The sequence below is a fragment of the Rattus norvegicus genome, chromosome 8 (assembly GCF_036323735.1).
Source record: "Rattus norvegicus strain BN/NHsdMcwi chromosome 8, GRCr8, whole genome shotgun sequence".
NCBI lineage: Eukaryota > Metazoa > Chordata > Mammalia > Rodentia > Muridae > Rattus > Rattus norvegicus.
In genome coordinates, this window is record NC_086026.1 from 74,141,761 (window position 1) to 74,164,119 (window position 22,359).

The following is a 22,359-nucleotide window of genomic DNA, read 5'->3' on the forward strand; positions in this document are numbered from 1 at the left end:
AAAGGCCCCAGCCCCTCACAGAAAGTACTTCCGGAGAAAAGGCACCCCGCCCATGAGCTATGCAGGGTGGAATTCGCTGAAGTAGACTCCACATTCTCACACGGCTTGGGAACTCTTACAGGAAAAACAATCTTAAGACGCTCCTTAGAGCCTTTGGCTTGTTTTTCACCCAACATTCAGGGAAGAGAGGAGTAGGTCTGACTTCCGGTTGGGGGCGGAGTTTTGTTAGTATTAGACACCCGAAGGCTATGCTGCCTTCGTGCTGGTTCCATGGTGTAATGGTTAGCACTCTGGACTCTGAATCCAGCGATCCGAGTTCAAATCTCGGTGGAACCTGCTCTTTTCTTATCACTCTTAATTCATTTTGACTACATTAGTTCATAACAAATAATAGAATAACCTCGTTATATCCGCTTTTGGATTGAACCACATATAGCCTTTACCTATGAAGACTACACTAATCAATCTCTTCAATTCAGTAGTGTCTGCTACATGGAGACCTAGTAATTAAACTCTTAGTTCTTTCTTAGCCTTGAAGGAAGTTTGCTCCTTGATTCCTTTTGCTGGAATTTTATACCCTCAGCTTCAGTTAAGGATACGCACTCCTCACCCACTCAATCTCTCCAGAAATCTCTCACACTATCTCCAGATGTCATTAAGAGAACTTCGCCCACCCTCCTCGTAAGGATTCATCAAGATCTTGAGTCCTATTTTCTGGCCTTCGAACTAAGCCCGATTAAATAAATTTTAACAGAAGAAGAATGACAATTTCCATTCTAGCGAATATCAGTGTTAAAGACTCAAGAAATTTGCCACAGCGTCTCCTCAGAGTTGTTTTGTTCTTATTGTTGTTTGAGGTGGTTTCACTCGCATAATGTAGCCCAGGCTAGCCCTGCTGTCCTCCTCGGCCCCCTCCCACTCCCACTTCCTCACGCAGAGGCATAGTCACCTAATAATTCCTAGGAAGCAGATGTTTGGTCATGAAAAAGGAATTCAGCCTTCAGATGGAATTCAAATTGCTAATCACTGACCTTAAGCAGGAATATTATCTTTGATTATCTGAGTAGGCTCAGGGTAGTCCTTACGGTCTTTCCAAAGTTGGAAAGGAGGATTGTCAGCAGGGACTAGACGTTCTTCCACACTGCCACCAGCTGTCTGAGGAGTTCCCTTATCTATTAGGGACCTGGATTCTGAGAAAAGCTGACTCTTGGCTTTGCTGCAGAAAAACCTTTCAGGATGAGCCAATATGAGACAATCAGAATTTATTAGAAGAGATTTTAGTATAGAGTTTAAGCTCTATGCTTGAAAGGAAGTGAGGGTCTCAGAAAGAAAGGTGTGGCCAAGAGCACGACTAGGAACGTCTCAGAGAGAACTCTTTTAAAAAAAAATAGAGATCTGCTGAGGAATCTGAGATCACAGGACTGCTCCTATTTGGTGAGTATAAACTCAACTGAGAGGGTAAAATCCAAGGTCACAAAGAAGGGTTACAGAGGAACTAGGGATGTTTTCACGGTAAACAAAGCTTTAGCCTTGTTTATGAGATCTGGTGGAAGAGTGTGGCCATACTTAATCAAGTCTTAGTCCTTAAGGATAGTCCACTGCTGTTTAACATTCTCTCTGTAAAGGAAACGTTGTAAAGACCATCACTAGCCCAGGTGTGGCTACACATGTTTTCAATCCCACTTGGGAGGCAGAGGCAAGTATTTCTATAATTCAAGGCCAGCCTAGTCTCCATAGTGAGTTCCTGGCCAGCCAGTGTCACAAAACAAGAAAAACATAACACAATAAAGGCCATCCCTACAGCTGGGGATGGCAGCACCTGTGAGCCCAGCACTCATGAGGTTGAGGCAGAAAGTTGCAAGTTCTAGGCCCCTCTGTTGAGATTCTGTCTCAGAGGTGTTGTGCATCTCCTTCATGACAGCTCAGCAGGTAAAGGCACCTGCCACCAGGCCTGAAGGGCTGAGCTCAATCCTAGAGACCTAGGAGGAAAGAACTGATTCCTAAAAGCTGTCCTTTGACTCCTACAACACACACACACACACACACACACACACACACACACACACACACAAAATAAAAATATAGTTTTAAAAGGAGGAAGCATTCTTTCTCTTTTTTACTTTCCCTTAATAAATCTACAGTGTCTCCACAATAATAAAGACTATCACCTCCACATTGGCGACCTTCACAGCAAGGGTTAATTGCATTGGAATTGTTCATTACTAGCTAGAGAGAGAGACTTCAGTCAGACTCTAGAATGGCAGCCCTTCTGCCTCTCCAGGTCCCCATAACTGTCCCTTTCTATCTTGTCTCAGGCGCCATGTGTAGGAGCACATGGCTGCAACTCCAGTTTTAGGGGATCTAATGCCCTCTTCTGGCTTCTGGCCTTTGTGGTGCATAGATATGCATGCTGGCAAAAACACTCATTCACATAGAAATAATAATAATAATAATAATAATAATAACAATAACAATAATAATAATAATAATAATAATAATAATAATAATAATAACTTTAAAAATATTTTAAAGTGCAGGTGCCCAATGAGTTGACTATAGATTCTGGAGCTCAGTCATAAGTGATTGTGAACCACCCTACATAGCTGGTAGGAATCAAAACCTGGGGCTAGAGAGATGGCTCAGTGGTTAAGAGCACTGACTGCTCTTCCAGAGGTCCTCAGTTCAGTTCCAAGCAACCACATGGTGGCTCACAGCCATCTGTAATGAAATCTGATGCCCTCTTCTGGTGTGTCTGAAGACAGCTACAGTGTACTTATTTATAATAAGTAAATCTTAAAAAAAGAAAAAAACAAACAACAACAACAACAAAACAAAACAACAGGTCCTCTGCAACAGCAGTAAGTGCTCTTTAACGACTGATTATCTTTCTAACCCCCTATGATATGACTTTTGTTCCATTGTTTCTTTTAGGTTTTTTTTTTTTTTTGAAACAAGGTTTCCTGTGTCTCAGGCTAGCCTGTAACTTCTGCTTTTGTCTTGTCCTCCAGAATGAGAAGACATGTGTATGCTCCATTCCAAGAAAAAAATGAGAGAGACAGGAGTTAGCAGAGCTTATGACAGCGTGAAATTGTTTTATTACATTTTAATTTTGTGTGTGCACATGTGCATATGTGCACTAGCTTAGATGGATGTAGGTGCATACCGCCTCATGGAAATCAGAGATCAACCGTGGGACTTGGTTCTTGTGTCCCAGGGACCCAACTCAGTCTAGTACAGGTACCTTTGCCTGATGAGCCAACTCACCGGCCCACCAAGGGGTAAAAAAAATCTATCTTCTATATTTCTAATATTTTTATTGAGAGTATTTTAAAGTGATATTGAATGCAAGATCAGAAAAATCCTTAAGTTGAGGGCTACTATAACCCCAGTCAGTCTAGGTAAAGAAAAGATGATATACTTATTGGTAAGAGATATATAAAGCTTAAAATGTATCTATTATATGCAGCTTATTATTTAAACTATGTCGCTCAATCATACTTTTTCTATATTGTAAAAAAAAACAGAATAATTTGGAGCTTCTTTTGTAACAGTTGTTTCTCTTTTTCTTTTTTCAGAATTATTTACTTTATGTGTATGAGTGCTTTGCCAGGCTGTATGTCTGTGCTCTGCATGTGTGCCTAGTCCCCAAGAAGTTTATTTTAGAAGAAGGACCTGCTCCCCTGGAACTGTGAGATGGTTGTGAGCCACTATGTGGGTACTGGGGTCCTAACTTGTGTCCTCTGGCAGAGCAACAAGTGTTCTTAACCACTGAGTCATCTCTCCAGCCTCTGCTGAAACACTCTTCCCAAAGGCAGGGTGGTGAAGGAAAGCATTTATTTCAGCTTACAATTCCAGATCACAGTCCATTATTAAGGGAACTAAAGGCAGGAACTCAGGTCAAGAAGTGGAAGGCAAGCTTGTTTGCTCTCCTAGACTGTGTTACTTTCACCCAAGAAACTGATTTCACAGCCAGGATGTAGCAGGAGAATGCTACTTGCTAGCTGGATGGCTCAAAGAGCAACTTATTATGCTCAGCTAGATTTCTCTCCGACCCTGATAGCTTTCTTATACAGTTAAGGATTACTTGCCAAGGGATGCTGTTCCTCACTATGGGCTTCCCCATCTTACATCAATTAACAGTCAAGACGATCCCCTACAGGAATGTCCACAAGCCAACCTGATCTAGGCAGTTCTTCAACTGCGGGTCTCCTCTCAGGTGACTCTAGGCTCTGTCAACTTGACCAGTGAAGCTAGCTAAGGCACAAGACCATCAAGATGGGTCTGTGTATGAAGATGCTGTCTAAACCCGATAGGCTGAGTTGGATCCTGGCACGGGTAGAAGGAGAGAACCAACTCCACATAGCTGTCCTCTGACCTTCACACGCACAGCATGGCTGACACGCATGTGCGTGTGCGCCCACAGGCGCGCATGGGTGCACGCACACACACAAAGAAGTTAATGTGATTTAACAAAAAACAAACCAGAGCCACTGAGATGGCTCAGCAGGCAAAGGCACTTGCCACATTGAAGACCTGAGTTCAATCCCAGAATGTACATAAAGGCAGAGGGAATAAATCACTCCACAGAGTTGTCCTTTGGTATGACTGCATGCCGTGACATGTGCACCCACACCACGTGCGTACGCTAATCATAAATACTTTCTAAAATTTAAAAAACAAGAGCTAAATGTGGTCTCAGCGCTCAGGACGCAGCGTCAGGCAAATGTCTGTGAGTTCAATGGTAACCTTATCTACGCCAAGTTCTATGACAACCAAAAATAGAGGGGAACTCATTCCATGAATGAATGAATGAATGAATGAATGAAACCAAAGAAAAACTAAGAGGAAGAACATAAGAGAGTATAGAGCATACACTTCTACTGGCAAAACCAAAGTGACAAACAGACTGGTTTAAAAGGGAGGCAAAGGACTTGAAGTCATTTAAAAGATCTGTAAATGGCTTCAAATGCAAATCAGAGCCAAAAGAGTTGCTACTTCACGCGGTTAGAATGGCTATTATGTTTTTTTTTTGGTTTTTTGGTTCTTTTTTTTCGGAGCTGGGGACCGAACCCAGGGCCTTGTGCTTCCTAGGCAAGCGCTCTACCACTGAGCTAAATCCCCAACCCCAGCTACTATGTTTTAAAGGCAAAAAGCCTGGTGAGTGTGGGATGACTTGAAAGCTTTGAAAGCCTCTTGCTTTGTTAAGGAAAACCGTGCAATGCTTTCTTTTCCTTTCTTTCTTCTTTTTCTCTCTTTCCTTTCTTTTTCTTTTTCTTTTTTTCTTGCTTTTTGAAACAGAGTTTCTTTGTATAACCTTGGCTGCCTTAGAACTCATTCTATAAACCAGGCTGGCCTCAAATTTAGTGATCTGCCTGCCTCTGTCTCTCAGAGTGCTTGAATGAAAGGCACGCACCGCCACTGCCCAACAAGTTTCCTTTCTTACAAAGTTAAAGGCCTGTAAGAATGGCTCCATGGCTACAGTGCTTGCACACATGAGGTCCTGAGTTCGTAGCCCCTGAGCCCGTGTTATAGCTATGTACCTGTAATCTCAGCTCTGGAGAGACGGAGGCAGAACAATCCCTTGAACTTGTTGGCCAGTCTGGCTTAATTGGTGAGCTCCACTTTCTCAGAGACTACACTGTCTCACCGAACAAAGTAGAAAAGCAAATGAGGAAGACTCCCGCTGTTGGCTTCCGGCCTGTAGACATACATGCACATACACAGATACATATAGCTGCACACACAAATAATTATCAGGTGATTCAACCATTTTTTCTCTCAGGTATATACCCCCAAAGCAAGCATTCAGACTGCTAGACTTGTTCTCTTTCACTCCTCTGAGTGAAATTCCAGACTCTTCAAAGAGCTAGGTTCCACTTGAGTGAGGTATATAGAGTAGATAAATTATAGAGACAGAGTTGCCAAAAGCTAGAGCATGAAGAATTGGGCAAGGGTTGGGGATTTAGCTCAGTGGCAGAGCGCTTGCCTAGGAAGCGCAAGGCCCTGGGTTCGGTCCCCAGCTCCGAAAAAAAAGAAAAAAAAAATCACTGAGCCATGAAGAATTGGGCAGCTGTGAGCGGGAAGTCCAAGAGTCTAGTAGTCGCTCAGTGCCACCAGGCCAGGGTTTCACCTGGTCTGCTGGATAAGATGGAATCCTGAAGAAGTAGATGCCAACAGATGAGCTGGCAAGCAAGTGCATGCAGTCTACAGACTGATCTACATCCCGGGCACAAAAGTACTACACACGCGTGCGCGCACACATACACACATACACACACATACACACACATACACACACATACACACATACACACACATACACACACATACACACATACACACACATACACACATACACACACATACACACATACACACATACACACACATACACACATACACACATACACACACACACACCTGACCATACATACATGCTCAAAAGAGTGGTCAAAGCAGCAGAGCTCACTAGAAAGTATATTGGAACAAATATTGAAAGAGGAGAAGGAACTAATCAGGTAGAGTGTCCAGGGGAAAGTATCCAGGAACAGACAATAGACAGTGCAAAGACTCTAAGACATAAGGGCCAATGAGATAACTCAGTGGGTAAAGGTCCTAGCCTTTACTACAAAAGCCTGGTCACATGGTAGTTATCCTCTTTCTTCCCCAAATGTGCTGTGGTTCAGGCACCCATGTGAGCAAGAGTGCACATACACACAACAATAGCAACGCAATACTAGCAATAGTAGTAAATTTTAATTAAAAGAAAGGGACTCTAAGCAGAAGTTGGTCTATCAAATGTATGCTCTGTGCATGGACCAGAAGGCAGACAGGAGGCAATAGTATAAATAAAAGCAGAAGTAGGAGATGGATCAGAGGAGGTAAAAGGACTGAATGGTAAAACATCACATTTTGAGCATGGGAGTGGCATGATCTGTTTTTCTAATTTATGTATCAAAAGGAAAAGTGTGGCTGCTCTAAGGACAACAGATTTTAGAGGAACAAAGGAGGGTGCAGGAGACAGTTACAAGAATCCAGAGGAGGATGTCTTGGATTGTGACATGGCCTTTAATTCCAGCTAAAAGACAGAAGCAGGCAGCTCTGAATTCTAGGCCAGCATGGTTTAAACAATGAAAAAGTGTCTCAAAAGAAAAAGAAAAAAAGAAAGGAAAGAAGGAAGGAAGGAAGGAAGAAGGAAAAAAGGAGAAAGGCAAAAAAGAAGGCAGAAGAAGGGAGCAAGCAAGCCCGTGAGGAATTTAGGAGAGCGCTTCAAGCAGACCAGTACTGTAGTTCACAGAATCTGCAGTATCATTGATTGGAGGATTCGTCCTGATTTCACAGACGCTGGAATATGCAGTGTGAATCGTATTATGCAGTGTGAATTGCAACATGCAAGGCCAAATCTATGAGTCAAACACCACAAGTGTCTGTGGCAGAAGATCTGGTTTTCTGAAAGGGAGCTTAACTCTTGGAAACAATCCAAAAGTAACCAAGGGCCATTTTCTCTCAGCTTACCCACAGTTCCTTGTCTTGAAGTTTAGTTTATATTAATGTAACAGAAACCACTTCATACCCATATAAGATGGAATTAGAGTCAAGGTTCAAAATTATTATATATATTTTAAAAATTCTACATCCCATTAATATTGGGATGAAGAGAGGGCACGGTTATTAAAATTGCTCTTCCAGAAGATCAGAGTTCAGTTCCCAGGACCCATGTTTGGTGGCTTAAAGCCACTTATTACTCCAGTTTCCAATAGACACCTGAACACACACACACACACACACACACACACACACACACACACACACACACAAACTAAAAATAATAAAAATAATTTTTTAAAATAAAATCAAAATCTACATTAATGCACACTAAAAAGGTGTCCCTTACGTTATTGAAAATCTAATACCCTCAGCCCACATTTCTAATATGCTCAATTATTGAGACAAACAATTTTTTCTCCAACAAGTGTCCAATAAATTCCCTAGAATGTGATGTCAACAGAACACCGATAGCCATGCTGCTATGATCCAGTCAGCAAGAAGTCAGGGACTACGGAGCGAGCAATTCCTCAAGAGTGATACACACACAGCTACAGCCACAGAGATAGCCCAGAGCTACAGCCACAGCTGGAACAGGCTCCCGCTGGAGTCAGCCACGAGCGACATCGGATTATCTCCTGTATTAGTGCTTTTGTTGTTGTGATGAGACACCATGACCAACCACAACTTCTGGAGGAAAGAGGTCATTTTGGCTTACAGTCTCTTTTTTTTTTCCGGAGCTGGGGACCGAACCCAGGGCCTTGCGCTTGCTAGGCAAGCGCTCTACCACTGAGCCAAATCCCCAACCCGGCTTACAGTCTCATAATAGTCCATAATGGTTGGGAAGGCACGGCAGCAGGCGGCTGGATCAAGAAGCTAAGAAATAGTACATCTCCAACCACACACAAGAATCAGAACAAGCTAATTGGAAAGGGATAAGGCTATATAAATCCTCAAAGCCCATCCCCAGAGAAGTTCTTCCTCCAGCAAGGCTCAACCTCCCAGTGGACCTGTAGTGACCCCAAACAGCACCTCTGCCAGGGACCAACTGTTTAAATACACAGACAAAGGGGTGTGTGTGTGTGTGTGTGTGTGTGTGTGTGTGTGTGTGTGTGTGCATTTCTCATTCAACCACCACATAAGGCTTAGCGTCAAGAGCTTTTATTTGCCGAGACATCTTACCAACTCACATTTTTTAAATTATGGTAAAATATACAAAAATGTCCACCTTAGCTTTTCTTCAGATAGAACCCAGGGGTTTTATATGCTAAACATGTGCTCGGTCAGCTGTGTCTTCCAAGTACTTCTCTCTACTGGCCAGTTTTATGTTAACCTGAAGCAAGCTAGAGTTATCAGAAAGGAAGTAATCTCAGTTAAGGAAATGCCTCCATGAGATCCAGCTCTAAGGCATTTTCTCAATTAATGATTAGTGGGGGAGGACCAGCCTATTGTGGGTAGTGGCAATCCTGGGCTGGTGGCCCTGGATTCTGTAAGAAAGCAGGCTGAGCAAGCCAGTAAGCAGCACCCCACCACGGCCTCTGCCTCAGCTCCTGTCACCGGGATCCTGCTCTGTTTGAGTTCCTGTCCTGACTTCCTTTGATGATGAACAATGCTGTGGAAATGAAGCTGAATAAACCCTTTTCCCCCCAACTTGCTCTATGGTCATGGTGTTTTGCTGCAGTATTTGGAACCCTAACTAAAACAGCCTCACATATTCCAGGCTGGCTTTCCCCTTCCTGTGCAGTCCAGGATGACCTTGGATTTGTTATCCTACTGCCTCAGCCTTCTTAGTACTGAGATTATAGGTGTGAAACATGACACCCAGTTTTTTTAAAGATTGATTTATTTATTTTAATGTATGTGAGTACACTGTAGCTGTCTTCAGACACCAGAAGAGGGCTTCGGATCCCATTACAGATGGTTGTGAGCCACCATGTGGTTGCTGGGAATTGAACTCAGGACCTCTGGAAGAACGGTCAGTGTTCTTAACCACTGAGCCATCTCTCCAGCTGGACACCCAGTTTCTTAGCTACCTTTTTAAACTGTGCATTCTACTCTACAGTTTTTCCATCTTATAAAGTAAACTGTATCCACATTACTCAACACCTCATTCTCCCCTCCCTCCAGACCCTGGCAACAACCGCTCTGCTGTTTATCTTTGTGCCTTCAACAGATAGATTCTAGGTACCTCATACAAATTAGATCATACGATATTTTTACCTTTATGTCTGGCTTATGCCACTTTACATAATGTCCTTGTGAGAATTCCTTCCTGAAAAGACATAAATAATGTCTGCCTTGTCCTGACGAAGTCTCAATAACGAACCAAAGCTCAAGTCCACAAATCTTCGTCCTGGGGAGCCAATGCTACTGAGCCATGCTCACAGCACACGGATGAAGGCTATGACAGGAGGGTGGGTACCCCAAAGCAGCCGCACTGTAAAGTCTTCACCCAGTATGGATGATGGCTTCCCCATAGCTTCAAGTAGCCTCCTCCAGCCCATATACTCTACCACTTCCCTGGATTCTTAGGCTCCATGAAACTGGGACAGAACTGCATGCCAATGGCTCTGAGGGATGGCTGGAAACTCAGAAGAAGGTTCAATGTCTCTGTCAACCCTTTCTTCCTGTGTGGTCCAGTCAGCAGCACACAGGCCCCATTACCATGCTCTCAGGCACAGCTGAGTTAATAAAAATGGCAGCTGTTGTGCTCACAACAGCCTTCAAAAACTGTTACCTTTGAAGACACAGGGCACAACAGAGAGAAAGCTGAGAACTAAAGGATACTAATGTGAGTCCCTCAACAAAGCCCACTCTACCTCTGAACATTTGGTTCATGACCATGATATCTTTTTTCCTATCTATATTCCTTCCTTCCTTCCCTCCTTCCTTCCTTCCTCCCTCCCTTCCTCTCTCCCTCCCTCCCTCCCTCCCTCCCTTCCTTCCTTCCTTCCTTCCTTCCTTCCTTCCTTCCTTCCTTCCTTCCTCCCTTCCATTTGTTTTTCAAGACAGGCTTTTTCTGTTAGCCCTGGCTATCCTGGAACTTTCTCTATAGACCAGGCTGACCTTGAACTCAGAGATCCGCCTGCCTCTGTCCCTCAGGTGCCGGGAGTAAAGGCCTGTTCCACCAGTGCCCAGCTATATATGACTTTTTATTTGGCCTTTTTATATTTTATATTCTCCTACTTTCTGATATCTTCCTTTTTCTTCCACACACAGTTTTAACAATGTGACATAGTCTTTTTTTATTAGATTTTTTTATTTGCATTTCAAATGTTATCCCTTTTCCCGGTTTCCTGTCCATATACCCCCTCCCCCTCCCCCTCCCCCCTCTCCCTTCCTCTCCCCCTCTCCCTTCCTCTCCCCCTTCCCCTCCCTTCCTCTATGAGGGTGTTCCCCCACCCATCCATCCACCCCTTCCTGCTTCCCCACCCTGACATTCCCCTACACTGGGGGGGTCCAACCTTGGCAGGACCAAGGGCTTCTCCTCCCATTGGTGCCCAACAAATCCATCCTCTGCTACATGTGCAGCTGGAGCCATGGGTCTGTCCATGTGTACTCTTTGAATGGTGGTTTAGTCCTTGGGAGCTCTGGTTGGTTGGTATTGTTGTTCTTATGGGTTGCAAACCCCTTCAGCTCCTTCAATCCTTTCCCTAACTCCTCTAATGGGAATTTCATTCTCAGTTCAATGGTTGGCTGCTAGCATTCCCCTCTGTATTTGTCATGCTCTGGCAGAGTCTCTCAGGAGACATACACTATATCAGGCTCCTGTCAGCATGCACTTCTTGCCATCAGCAATATTGTCTGGTTTGGTGGCTGTATGTATATGGGCTGGATGCCCAGGTTGTGCAGTATCTGAATGGCCTTCCTTCAGTCTCTGCTCCAAACTTTGTCTTCATATCTCTTCCTGTGAATAGTTTTGTTCCCCCTTCTAAGAAGGACTGAAGCATCCGCATTTTGGTCGTCCTTCTTCTTAAGCTTCATGTGGTCTGTGGATTGTATCTTGGGTAATCTGAGTGACATAGTCTTATGGACACTTTAGTAGATAGTCTCTTTAATATATATATATATATATATATATATATATATATATATATATACATATATATATATACACACACACATATATTAATTGTATATATGTGTGTGAGTGTGTGTGCTTGCAAGTGTGAAAGCAGGTGCCCTTGGAGCCCAGAAAAGACTGTTGGATCCTCTGATGCTTAAATTACAGGTTGTTAGACAGCTGATGTGAGCACTGGGAACATTGTTCTCTCTTAACTGCAAAACCCCATCTAACCAGCCTCAATACATGTTACATAGAAATATCTTTGGGGGAAGCACAAATGAGCTAAGACACACACACACACACACACACACACACACACACACACACTAATATTAAACAGTTATCCTATTAAATAAATATTAATATTATTAATTTCTGCTATTAATAGTAAATGATTTAACCATTATTTAATACTTTGATATTTAACAATGGTTATCAGATAAATAATGATTATATCATTATTAATTATTATTTTAAAGAGAAAAATAGGCTGAAGAAATGGCTCAGTGGTTGTCACTTGTTGCTCTTCTAGAGGATCTGAGTTCAGTTCCTAGCACCCCAACCATCTGTTACCCCATTTCCAGGGGGTACAACTCCCTCTCCTGGACTCTGTGGGCATCACACACTCATTTAAAAAGGTATTGATTTACTGATAGATATAGAATAAATATACATAGTGTTGTTATTTTGAGACAGCATCTCATGTAGCCTTGAATTTGTTATGTAACCAAAGATAGCCTTAAGCTTCTGATCCTCCAATTTCCCAAAGGCTAGGATTAGAGCAGCGCCTCCCCATGGCTGTGTCATACATATATCTTTTTAAATACTCGCAATCAGCCAGTTTAAGAAAAACAACAACACTTTACTGTGGCAAATTTAACTAATTTAGTTAGTTTGTTGATTTTTTTTTTTGAGATAGAATCTCACTGTGTAGCCTTGACTGACCTGGAACTTGCTACGTAGACCAAGTTGGCCATGAACTCAGATCTGCCTGCCTCTGCCTCTGCCTCCCTAGTGCTAGGATTTAAAGTGTGCACCACCTGATCCAGCAAATTTAAATATAGCATAGTAGACAGAATAAAATAATGAGCCCCTAACAACCAGTCCAAAACATAAACATGTGGCCAAGACCACAGCACCCACTCTCAGCGACGTGCCCTGCCCATTGCTTCTTGAGACGAATCCCAGACATAATCTCCTCCTGCCTATAAATATTTCAGTAGTAGCCATTAAATTTTTCATTCATTTTTTTCACTTATAGTCTGAGGAAGACAAAGGCATGCATAATTCAACTCAAAATCTTAAGTACTCTGAAGTTGGCAGTGAAGGGTGATTAGAAGGGTGCGAAGCTGTGCTGTCTACAGTTTTATTACTAAGTCATGTATTTAATATTCAAAAAGTGTTTCAAGTTTATTTATTCTACATGGATGAGAGTTTGGCCTACATCTATGTCTGTGTGCCATGTGCATACCTGGTGCCCAAAGAGATCAGGAGAGGGCGTCATGGGAACTGGAGTTACAGATGGTGGTGAGCCTCTGTGTGGGCACTGGGAGCCAAAGCCAGGTCTTCCCCAAGAGCATGGAGGGCTCATAATCACCGCACCGTCTCTCCAGCATGATCATCCCTTAGTCATCTTATTGAGTCCTCAAGTCAATTTTTTTTCTCAACAGATAATAAAATTCCCCTAAATGGTAGTTTCTTAGAAAAGTCTCTCTCAGAAGTCACATATCTTAATTGTTTGCCTTCCATTTCAGGGAGTGGTGATCCTGAGTTTAAAAATAAGCAGAGACGCAATTGGTGAAGACACCCAACATCAGCCTCTGGCATCCACCATGGAAAGTACAGCTGCATACATGTGCACACGGGTATATACTGCACACCCTCCCAATAGCTTTATTGAGATATAATCCACTTAACATAAAATTTATCCTCTTTGAACTGTACAGTTCTCAGTGTCTTTTTAGAATGCCAAGGTGTATCCTAAAGTCATGAACGTCTAGAAGCTGACAGCAACCACATTCCCTACAGCCAAAGGCAGGAGATTTTTTTTTTTTTTTTTTGGTTCTTTTTTTCGGAGCTGGGGACCGAACCCAGGGCCTTGTGCTTCCTAGGTAAGCGCTCTACCACTGAGCTAAATCCCCAGCCCCAAAGGCAGGAGATTTTAAAGGTAGGTTTGAGCATGACGCCTAATCGTTGCCATCTTCTTATTTATATTGTAAGCTTTTATGTGTGTGTTATTTCACAGGGTTTAGGATAACTTTCTCTTAAAAACGTTAATTTTGTTGTATGTGTGCGAGGGCCTCCTTGCATCCACGTACGCCCAATGCCCATGAAGCCAGAAGAGGACACTGGGTCATTGCAGGTGATTGTAAGCTGCCACATGGGGGCTGGGTCCTCTGCAAAAGCAGCAAGTGCTCTTAACTGAGCCATCATTCCAGCCTCGTTTTTCTCATGCTTGCATTTGTGGTGACATGAATGCATACATATAACAACATACATATACATTGCGATGTATATAGACATCAGTTAAGATTCACAGCTTGCTCTCCTTTTCCAGCTGGAATCATGGAGGCTATACCACAGAAGAAAAAGAAGTTTGCTAGAAACCCGTAAGAAAAAGGGAAGGAGGGGTTGGGGATTTAGCTCAGTGGTATAGAGCTTGCCTAGGAAGCACAAGGCCCTGGGTTCGGTCCCCAGCTCTGAAAAAAAGAAAAAGGGAAGGAATTTCGCAGCGTTGCAGGCGAGGCGCCTGAGGAAAAGTTTGCCCTGAGGACACCTCGAAAGGCAAGGAAGAAACTCATCTGTGAGAAGGCAAAGCACTCTCACAAGGAGTGCAGACAGATGGACCGGACTGAGATTCCATGGCGAGGATGGCAAGGAGAGCTGGAAACTTCTATGTGCCTGCAGGACCAAAATTGGCATTTGTCACTGGAATCCGAGGTATCAATGGAGTTAGCCCAAAGGTGCTCAAGGTACTGCAGCTTCTTCTTCGTCTTCGGCAGATCCTCCATGGCACCTTTGTTACGCTCAACAAGGCTTCAGTTAACAAACATACTGAGGACTATGGAACTGTACATGGCGTGGGGGTACCCCAACCTGAAGTCAGTAAATGAGCTCAACTACAAGTGAGGCTACGGCAAAATCAATAAAAAGCAGATTGCCTTGAGAGGTAATTCCTTGATTGCTCGATCTCTTGGTAAATTTGGCATCATCTGCGTGGAAGATCTAATGCATAAGATCTATACAGTTTGGAAACGCTTCAAGGAAACAAATAAACCTCCTGGGGCCCTTCAAATTATCTTCCTCACGAGGTGGAATGAAGAAAAAGACAACTCACTTTGTAAATGTCGGAGATGCGGGCAACAGGGAAGACCCGATAAACAGCCTTATTAAACAGATGAACTGAAGTGTCGCCTGTGGTAATTTTATAATCTGGTCAGTTAATAAACAGTCACAGCTTGGCAAATTAAAAAAAAAAAAAAAGATTTCACAGCTTATCAGATACATCCCAATCTAACATGGTTGGATTCACAGTACCTGTGTCATGATGGGATGGTTTGAGTGAGAAATGGCCCTCAGTCATGGATTTAAATACTCTGTCCCCATTTGGTGGCACTGTTTGGGAAGGATGTAGACTGTCCCTGAAGGAGGGCTTTGAGACTTCATAGCCTTGGCTCATTTCTACTTCACTCTCTCTGTTCCCGCTACAATGCCCTGCCTCTCCTGCCACTGTGGACTGTCTCTCTGGGATTATAAGCCAAAATAAACTTTTCCTTCTACACGTCGCTTTTGGTCACGGTGTTTCATCACACCATACCTATGTCATATGGCAAATACTTAGAAAAATCACATCTTACTTAACAGATCTGAATCCCAAAGCAGTTTTTAGCCTCTTCTCCAATGTCAACGATTTTAGTGGGTTTCACTCTCACCCCCACACCCCTGCTTAGATGTATTTTATTTTAAAATTCTCCATCTGAGGACACATTTGTCAGAGGTTTCCAGGGAGACAGATTACCTCCCCTTTTCTCTTCTGTTCTTTTCAGTCTGTGGTCCTCAGTGCTGCCTCACAGCCCTTTAGGGAGGCTCAGAACAGAGAACGTCAGTGCTCTGCCCTCAGTAGAAACTTGGCAACAGGACGTGCTTATCATTACCATAGGTGGCATCTGAGATTGTGTAGTTACAGGAATTCTTAGGGTCGAGCCTGGGGCCTGGTGGCCCAAATTATTAAGGAAAAGAGAAGACAGTGAACTGGGAATGGAGTTGGTTCAAAATCGCCTGTCGGAAAATAAGCCTTATTAGGAGATAAAAGAGGGGGGCGGGGGAATACAACTACAAGGCCTGGCCATGACGTGTGTCATGAGAGGTGATTGTAACAGCGGCAGCATGACCAGCCATGAGGTGGAGGAGCGTGGCAGACATTAAAGACACCAGGAAGGCTGGCTTAGGGTGAGAAAGAGTGGAAGAGGCAGCCATCATGGACCCTAAATGAATCTCTGCTCTTTTAACTTTTCTCTCAGGTAGCTGGGTCACAGGTTTGCCACATACGAGGCCTATAGCGCAGGACTGTTGTCTGTGGTTCTAGACGTTTGTATTCCTCCTTGCTGGGCTCTCCCAGGCAAGGTGCATGTCCTGAATTTGCAGGCGAGGAAAGCAAGCAAAGCTCAGAACACGTTTACTCAGCATAAAATACCGAGATGGAGACGATCCAGGGTCTGAGCCCCAGCGCATCACCTGGGGCTGCTTTGAAATCGGCTAAGTTTGGCTCAGAAAACGGGACGGGGAGATGAGACAACCCAAAGGATGAAGGAGAAACCGGGGGTGACTTGCCAGAGTCAAGGCTTAAGAAAGTCCAGATGATAGTTTGGAAAGAGTGGGCAGCAAACTTTACTGTTCGTTCGAGACAGGATCTCCCTATGTAGCCCTGGCTAGAGCTCTAGAAATTGCTATGTAAGCCAGGCTTGGCTTGAATTTATGGAGATCTGCCTGCCTTTACTTCCTGGGTTCTGGTATTAGAGGCAGGTAACACCTTGCCTGGCTAGCGTTTTTTTGTTTTTTTTTTTTTTTTGAGTTATTTATTTATTTTATGTGTACAAATATTTTTAATGTATGTGCATCACTTTGTGCCTGTCATCCTGGGATGTTAGGTTAGGGCATCAGGTCCCCCACAAAAGGAGTTACAGACAGTGCTGAGAACGTAATCCAGGCCCTCTGGAAGAACAGCCAATGCTCCAGCTCTGAGCCACCTCTCCAGCCCATAGTGGAATGATTTTTATAGTGAGAAGAGGGCCAGGTGTGGTGGTGCACGTGATGCACACTTACAATCCAAACTTGGAAGGTAAAGGCAGGGGGATTGGGAGCTGAAGGCCATGCTCAGCTACATGTGAAATTGGAGCCTCATAGGGATTTATAAGGCTGTGCCCCCAAACTACACACAATAAATGAAAAAGAAAGCTGAGCATGATTGCTCACACATTTAATTCCCGGAGGCAGGGGGATCTCTAAGTTCAAGGCCAGCCTGGTCTATGGAGTCAAGTTCCAGGACAGCCAAGGCTTCACAGAGAAACCTGGAAAAAAAAATTAGAAAGAGATAAGAATATGAGTCATTAAATCCAACACTTATTTACAGTATTATCATCCTTAACATGTAACTGACATAACAATCATTAACATATATTAATATAGTTTCTTTTTTATAACTCTGGAGAGATGACTCAGTGGTTAAGAGCTCTGGTTGCTCTTCTAAAGGACCCAGATTTGATTCCCAGCACCCATACGGTGGCTCTCCAGTCTGTAACTCCAGTTCCAAAGATCTGACACACCTCTTCTGGCTTCCCTGGACACCAGGCATACTTGTGGTGTACAGGCATACATGCAGCCAAAACACTTTTACACATAAAATAAACATAAGTAAATATAAAAATGTTGCACTCCGTGTGTGTGTGTGTGTGTGTGTGTGTGTGTGTGTGTGTTGTTGTTGTTGCCACTGGTTAGGTGCCCACGCTCCTGTAAATAGCCTCTTACAGATAATGTAATCGAGCCTCATGAAATTCATTGGGCCATTTAAAAAAGACATGAAGGGGGTGTAGTTGGGAGGAAGAGACTCATCATGAATAGGAGGGGAATAGAAGAAGATAATGAAGGGAATGTGACCGAAATACACCGTGTACATGCACAAAATGTCATAATGAAATTGGTGCACATTAAAATCTTTTTTAAAAGCAGTAGTTTCCGGTTCTCCTCTAATAGTGAATCGTGTGGGATTTTTGAGGATTATTCGTGGTGCATTCCAATCAGGCCTGTACAGCTAGACAAGAAGTCTATTCTTCAAGCCTCAGTGCCTTCTGTCCCTGAGGAGGAGAAAGCAACAGCTAGCAGAGGCGTGAAAACAGCGCCCAAGTATCAGGCAGCTGATTTCATTGAGAACAACAAACTCCTTTTCCCAGCACAAAGGCATGGAAATTGGAGCTGAGCAGTCACTGCTTTGAGATGAAACGTGGGACTGGAGCGCTCAGAAACATGAGAGATTTTAAAACTCTAGACTCTGATCCACTAATCTGTCTGTATGCGACGCCACATAAAATGCAGGAACAAGGCCTGTGGGATGGCTCAGAGCGTAATGGTGCTTGCTGCCAACCTGCCAACCAACACGAGTTGCATCCCCAGGACCCATGCAAAAGTAGGAGAGAATCAACTCCATGAGGCTGATCTCTGACCTCCACATGCACACCATGGCATGCACACCCACAGTAAATACCAGGCACACACAATAATAAGATGTTTTTTTTAATGAAAAGGTAATCTATTCATACATTCTTAATCAGACATACCATGCGTGCACGTTCACTTTTGTATCATATACAAACATCTTGCACTAAAATTTCAAAATAAAAGCTCGATGGATAAAAGTGTCCACTGCCCGACAACTCATATTCCATCCCATGGACCCATCTGATGGACGGGAAGGACTCCTGAAAGCTGTTTCCCATCCTCCGTGCATTCTCAGGGGCACATGTGCCCACACACATACACAAAATGGACAGATGTTAACTTTAGTTAAAACAAAACCCAATAAAACCTCTTCCTGTCCTGTAACAGTGGTCACACATGCATTGCCAACTCTGACGGAAGCTGTGACAGGAGGACTTTAGTTTTAGGATAACCAGTCTTTGTCACAAACAAACTCAAAATCTTCTTCCTTAATTAGGAAAAGTTGGATTGTATGAAGTTGGTCTCTTAAGATACACCTTCAAAGTCCATATCTCTTTGTAGAGAACAAAGTTCCGATAAGCTCAAAGTAAAGAATTAGAAAGCACACAAAGAAGTAATAGATAAGATAAAGAGGCAGAAAGGACAGGCAGAAAACTCACTCCCAAACACGAGACAACAGAACAATGCAAAGAGATTTTTTAATAAGTTACTTAAGAATGTTCAAGTCACCTTAGGGCGACTATGTGAAGGACTGAGTTGGAGGAAGGAGGACCAGGAAATGAGTTCAAGGTCATCCTTAGCTACAAATCAGGTTGGAGCCACCTTTGTCCTGAGATCCTATCTCAGCAAAGCACAACCAGAAAAAGAAATGGAAAAGTTTGGGGTCTGTCTGTCTGTCTGTCTGTCTTTGTTTCTTCCTCCCTTCCTCCCTTCCTTCCTTCTTCCTCTCTTCCTTCTTTCTTCCTCTCTTCCTTCTTTCCTTTCTCTCTTTTCCTTCTTTCCTTTCTTTCTTTCTTTCTCTCTCTCTTTCTTTCTTTCTTTCTTTCTTTCTTTCTTTCTTTCTTTCTTTCTTTCTTTCTTTCTTTCTCCCCCCTTCTGTTCTTTAAGACAGGGTTTCTCTGTGTAGCCTAGGCTGTTCTGGGACTTGCTCTGTACACCAAGCTGGCCTCAAACTCACAGAGATCTGCCTGCCTCTGCCTCCCAAGTACTTGAATTAAAGGTGTACGCCACCACTATCCAGTTTTTGTTTCATTTTTAACCAGAATGAAACAACAACAACAACAACAAGCCAGCTTTCAGTGTGGTCTGCATGGATAGTCCCAGGTACTCAGGTGGCTGGAGAGGACAGGTTGAGTCCGGCAAGTTAAAAGCCATATAGTGAAGCCATCATCTCAAGCTAAACAAAATACGCCAAAATAAAGTGAAAAAGAAAGCTGAGAAGAGGACAGGCGGCAGCCACCTCTGAGCAGATCAGACTCTCCTTGTTTGCCCAGCTCTCTCAGCTCCTTCTAGCAATCATGTCTGACAAACCCGATATGGCTGAGATGGAGAAATTCGATAAGTCGAAGTTGAAGAAGACAGAAATGCAAGAGAAAAATCCTCGGCCTTCAAAAGAAACCATTGAACAAGAGAATCGTAATGAGGCGAGCGCCGCCGATTTGCACTGTACATTCCACAGGCGTTGCCTTCTTATTTTACTTCCCTGAGCTGTTTAACTTCATAAGATGCAAAGAGGATGGATCAAGTTTAAATGACTGTGCTGCCCCCTTTCACATCAAAGAAGCAGAACTACTGACCAGGAAGGCCTCCCCTGCCCCCCCCTCCTCCCCCACTTACGCCCCCCCCACACCCGCCACCTGCCACAGCCCCTGCCTCCCCTGCCTCCCCCCCCACTGCCCACCCCACACCCTCTCCTCCCCACGTCCCACACACACACACCTGCCCGCCCCCCCCCCCTGCTTCTCCGGCCCACCTGCTGACCTGGCTGGCAGAGAGGGAAAAGAACTTGCATGTTGGTGAAGGAAAAGGCTGGGTGGGAGATGGTGGGATAGAGCGTAAAATAAAGATGGTCCAAGATGTCCTGCAGGATATAAAACGCAGTTCAATCAGAGTGCATTTTTTTTTTGTTCAAACGATTTTAATTATTGGAACACACGATTTTTTTTAATATGCAAATAAAGTTTTGAAACCTGAAGAAAAAAAAAAAGAAAGCTGAGAAGAGGCACTATCTTTGAAATTGAGAGTGATTGTTTTTAATTTACATTTATTTATTCATGTGTATGAGTATGTATGGGGGTGCATGTCCCACATGTATGAGCAGAGATCATAGGACAATCTCCTTCTACCACGTGGGGCCTGGGAATCGAACTCAGATTGCCAGGATTGGTGGCAAGGCTCTCTACCTGGTGAGCCATCTGTCCACCACCACCCATCAAAATGCTGTAAGACCTCGCTTTCTAGTTGAAAAGAGCTTACCCTCCCAAGCAGTTAAAGTAACACACCCTCCCCTTAGACAAAACGAAATAGAGTTGTGGGGACATCAAAGTCAAAGAGAAAAATCTCAAAGTCACCAGAAAGATGACAAAGCTTATCCCCAAAGGTTGGCAGGCCCACTGTTTGACTGATGGTGCACCTCCCATGGACAAGGAGTCCCATAGCCAACAGAGGGCTACCAGTTCTGAAGGGACACAGTAGCCTAGCATTTCCAGACACACAAAGGATGGGTTTGCTCCCTTTTATAAGTCCTCACTAAAAAGGCTGTTAAAGGATGAGAGAAATGGAGCTGTAAAAGAAAAACTGGGGTCAAAAGCAAAGAAACCAGGAAGCACTGGGGAGACACAAGGAGCTGGAGGAGGGCTGGACAGCCCAGTGGTGTTAAGAATTAAGATTAAAAGGTGGGGACATTTCAACAGGCAGCTGTAAAATTGCCTTGTGGTGCTAAGTTTCAAGTATTTAATGAGAAAATTATAATTTTCAGTAATTTTTCACTTTCACAAAATTATGTTCTACCAGTTTTTAGAAACACAATGACTCTATCTCTACCTCCATCTCAAAGGACTGTTGACTCTGAAGGAATAAGAAGAATTAGCAAGGGCTCATGAAGCAGCCCAGCAGTAGGGCTTATGGTAAGTGCTTGTAGTTTAACTCAAAGTACAAAAGGAGGAGGGGGAGGAGGAGGAGGAAGGAGAGAAGGAAGAAGAAGAGGGGAAGGAAGAAGAGAGGAGGAGGGGGAAAAGAAGGAAATAAAGAAGGAAGGAAGAAAGGGAAAGAGAAAGAAAGGAAGAAAGAAAGAAAAGATAGAAAGGCATCAGCAGGATTAAATGTGTATACCACTATGACCTGGCTTTCCATCAACATTAAGTATTTTCTAACTGAGTCTCATAGACCATCAGGATCCTATTAGTAAGTTAAACTGTTATGTATAATGTCTTCTTGTAACCTCATGATGTATTAGCCTGCCAAACCAACTCTTTTGGCGATCTCTCTCTCTCTCTCTCTCTCTCTCTCTCTCTCTCTCTCTCTCTCTCTCTCTCTCTTTCTCTCTGTGTGTGTGTGTGTGTGTGTGTGTGTGTGTGTGTGTGTGTGTGACAGGATCCCACATATACCACATAGAACTTGAACTCCTACACAACAGAGAATGATCTTAAACTCCTGATCCTCTTGCCTTGCACCTATGTGCTGGAATGACTATGCCTAGCTTTATGAGAGCCTAGGGATTGAACTTAGGGCTTTGCACATGCCCTGCTTACCAAGTGAGTTTTATCATAGGCCCTCTCCCAGATTTTTTTTTAATAAAAACTTTTATTGTTCTTATGTGTGTTGTGATCTGGGAGCACATGTGCACCAGAGAGCACATGAGGGTCAAAAGGCAACCTCGTGGAGTAGGTTTACTCCTTCCTTTATGTGGTTCTGGGGAGTAAATCCAAGTGGTCAGAGTTACTGGGCAAGTACATTTACCTCCTAGGCCATCTCCTTGGTCTCTTCCAGAAGTTTCTATGAGTAATTCAGTGTTTTCCATTATTATTGACCACATTTTG

The 22,359-nt window shown here is 43.5% G+C and overlaps 1 protein-coding gene, 1 non-coding gene and 1 pseudogene across 2 annotated transcripts; all 3 read left to right on the top strand.

The window, feature by feature from the left end:
- The first annotated feature begins 264 nt into the window (after window positions 1–264).
- Trnaq-cug5 (transfer RNA glutamine (anticodon CUG) 5) lies at window positions 265–336 on the top strand. Its single transcript has one exon. It is a non-coding gene; the product is annotated as a tRNA-Gln (tRNA).
- A 13,967-nt stretch (window positions 337–14,303) lies between these two features.
- On the top strand, window positions 14,304–15,017 carry Rpl7-ps26 (ribosomal protein L7, pseudogene 26; annotated as a pseudogene).
- Window positions 15,018–19,839: 4,822 nt separating this feature from the next.
- On the top strand, window positions 19,840–20,028 carry LOC120094392 (thymosin beta-4-like). The gene has a single exon (XM_039082882.1). It carries the CDS (start codon window positions 19,840–19,842, stop codon window positions 20,026–20,028), a length of 189 nt encoding a protein of 62 aa, XP_038938810.1.
- The last annotated feature ends 2,331 nt before the right edge of the window (window positions 20,029–22,359 follow it).

What these genes read in the sequence shown, in the direction of transcription:
- LOC120094392 (XM_039082882.1), top strand. Translation starts at nt 19,840, where the DNA reads ATGTCTGACAAACCCGATATGGCTGAGATGGAGAAATTCGATAAGTCG.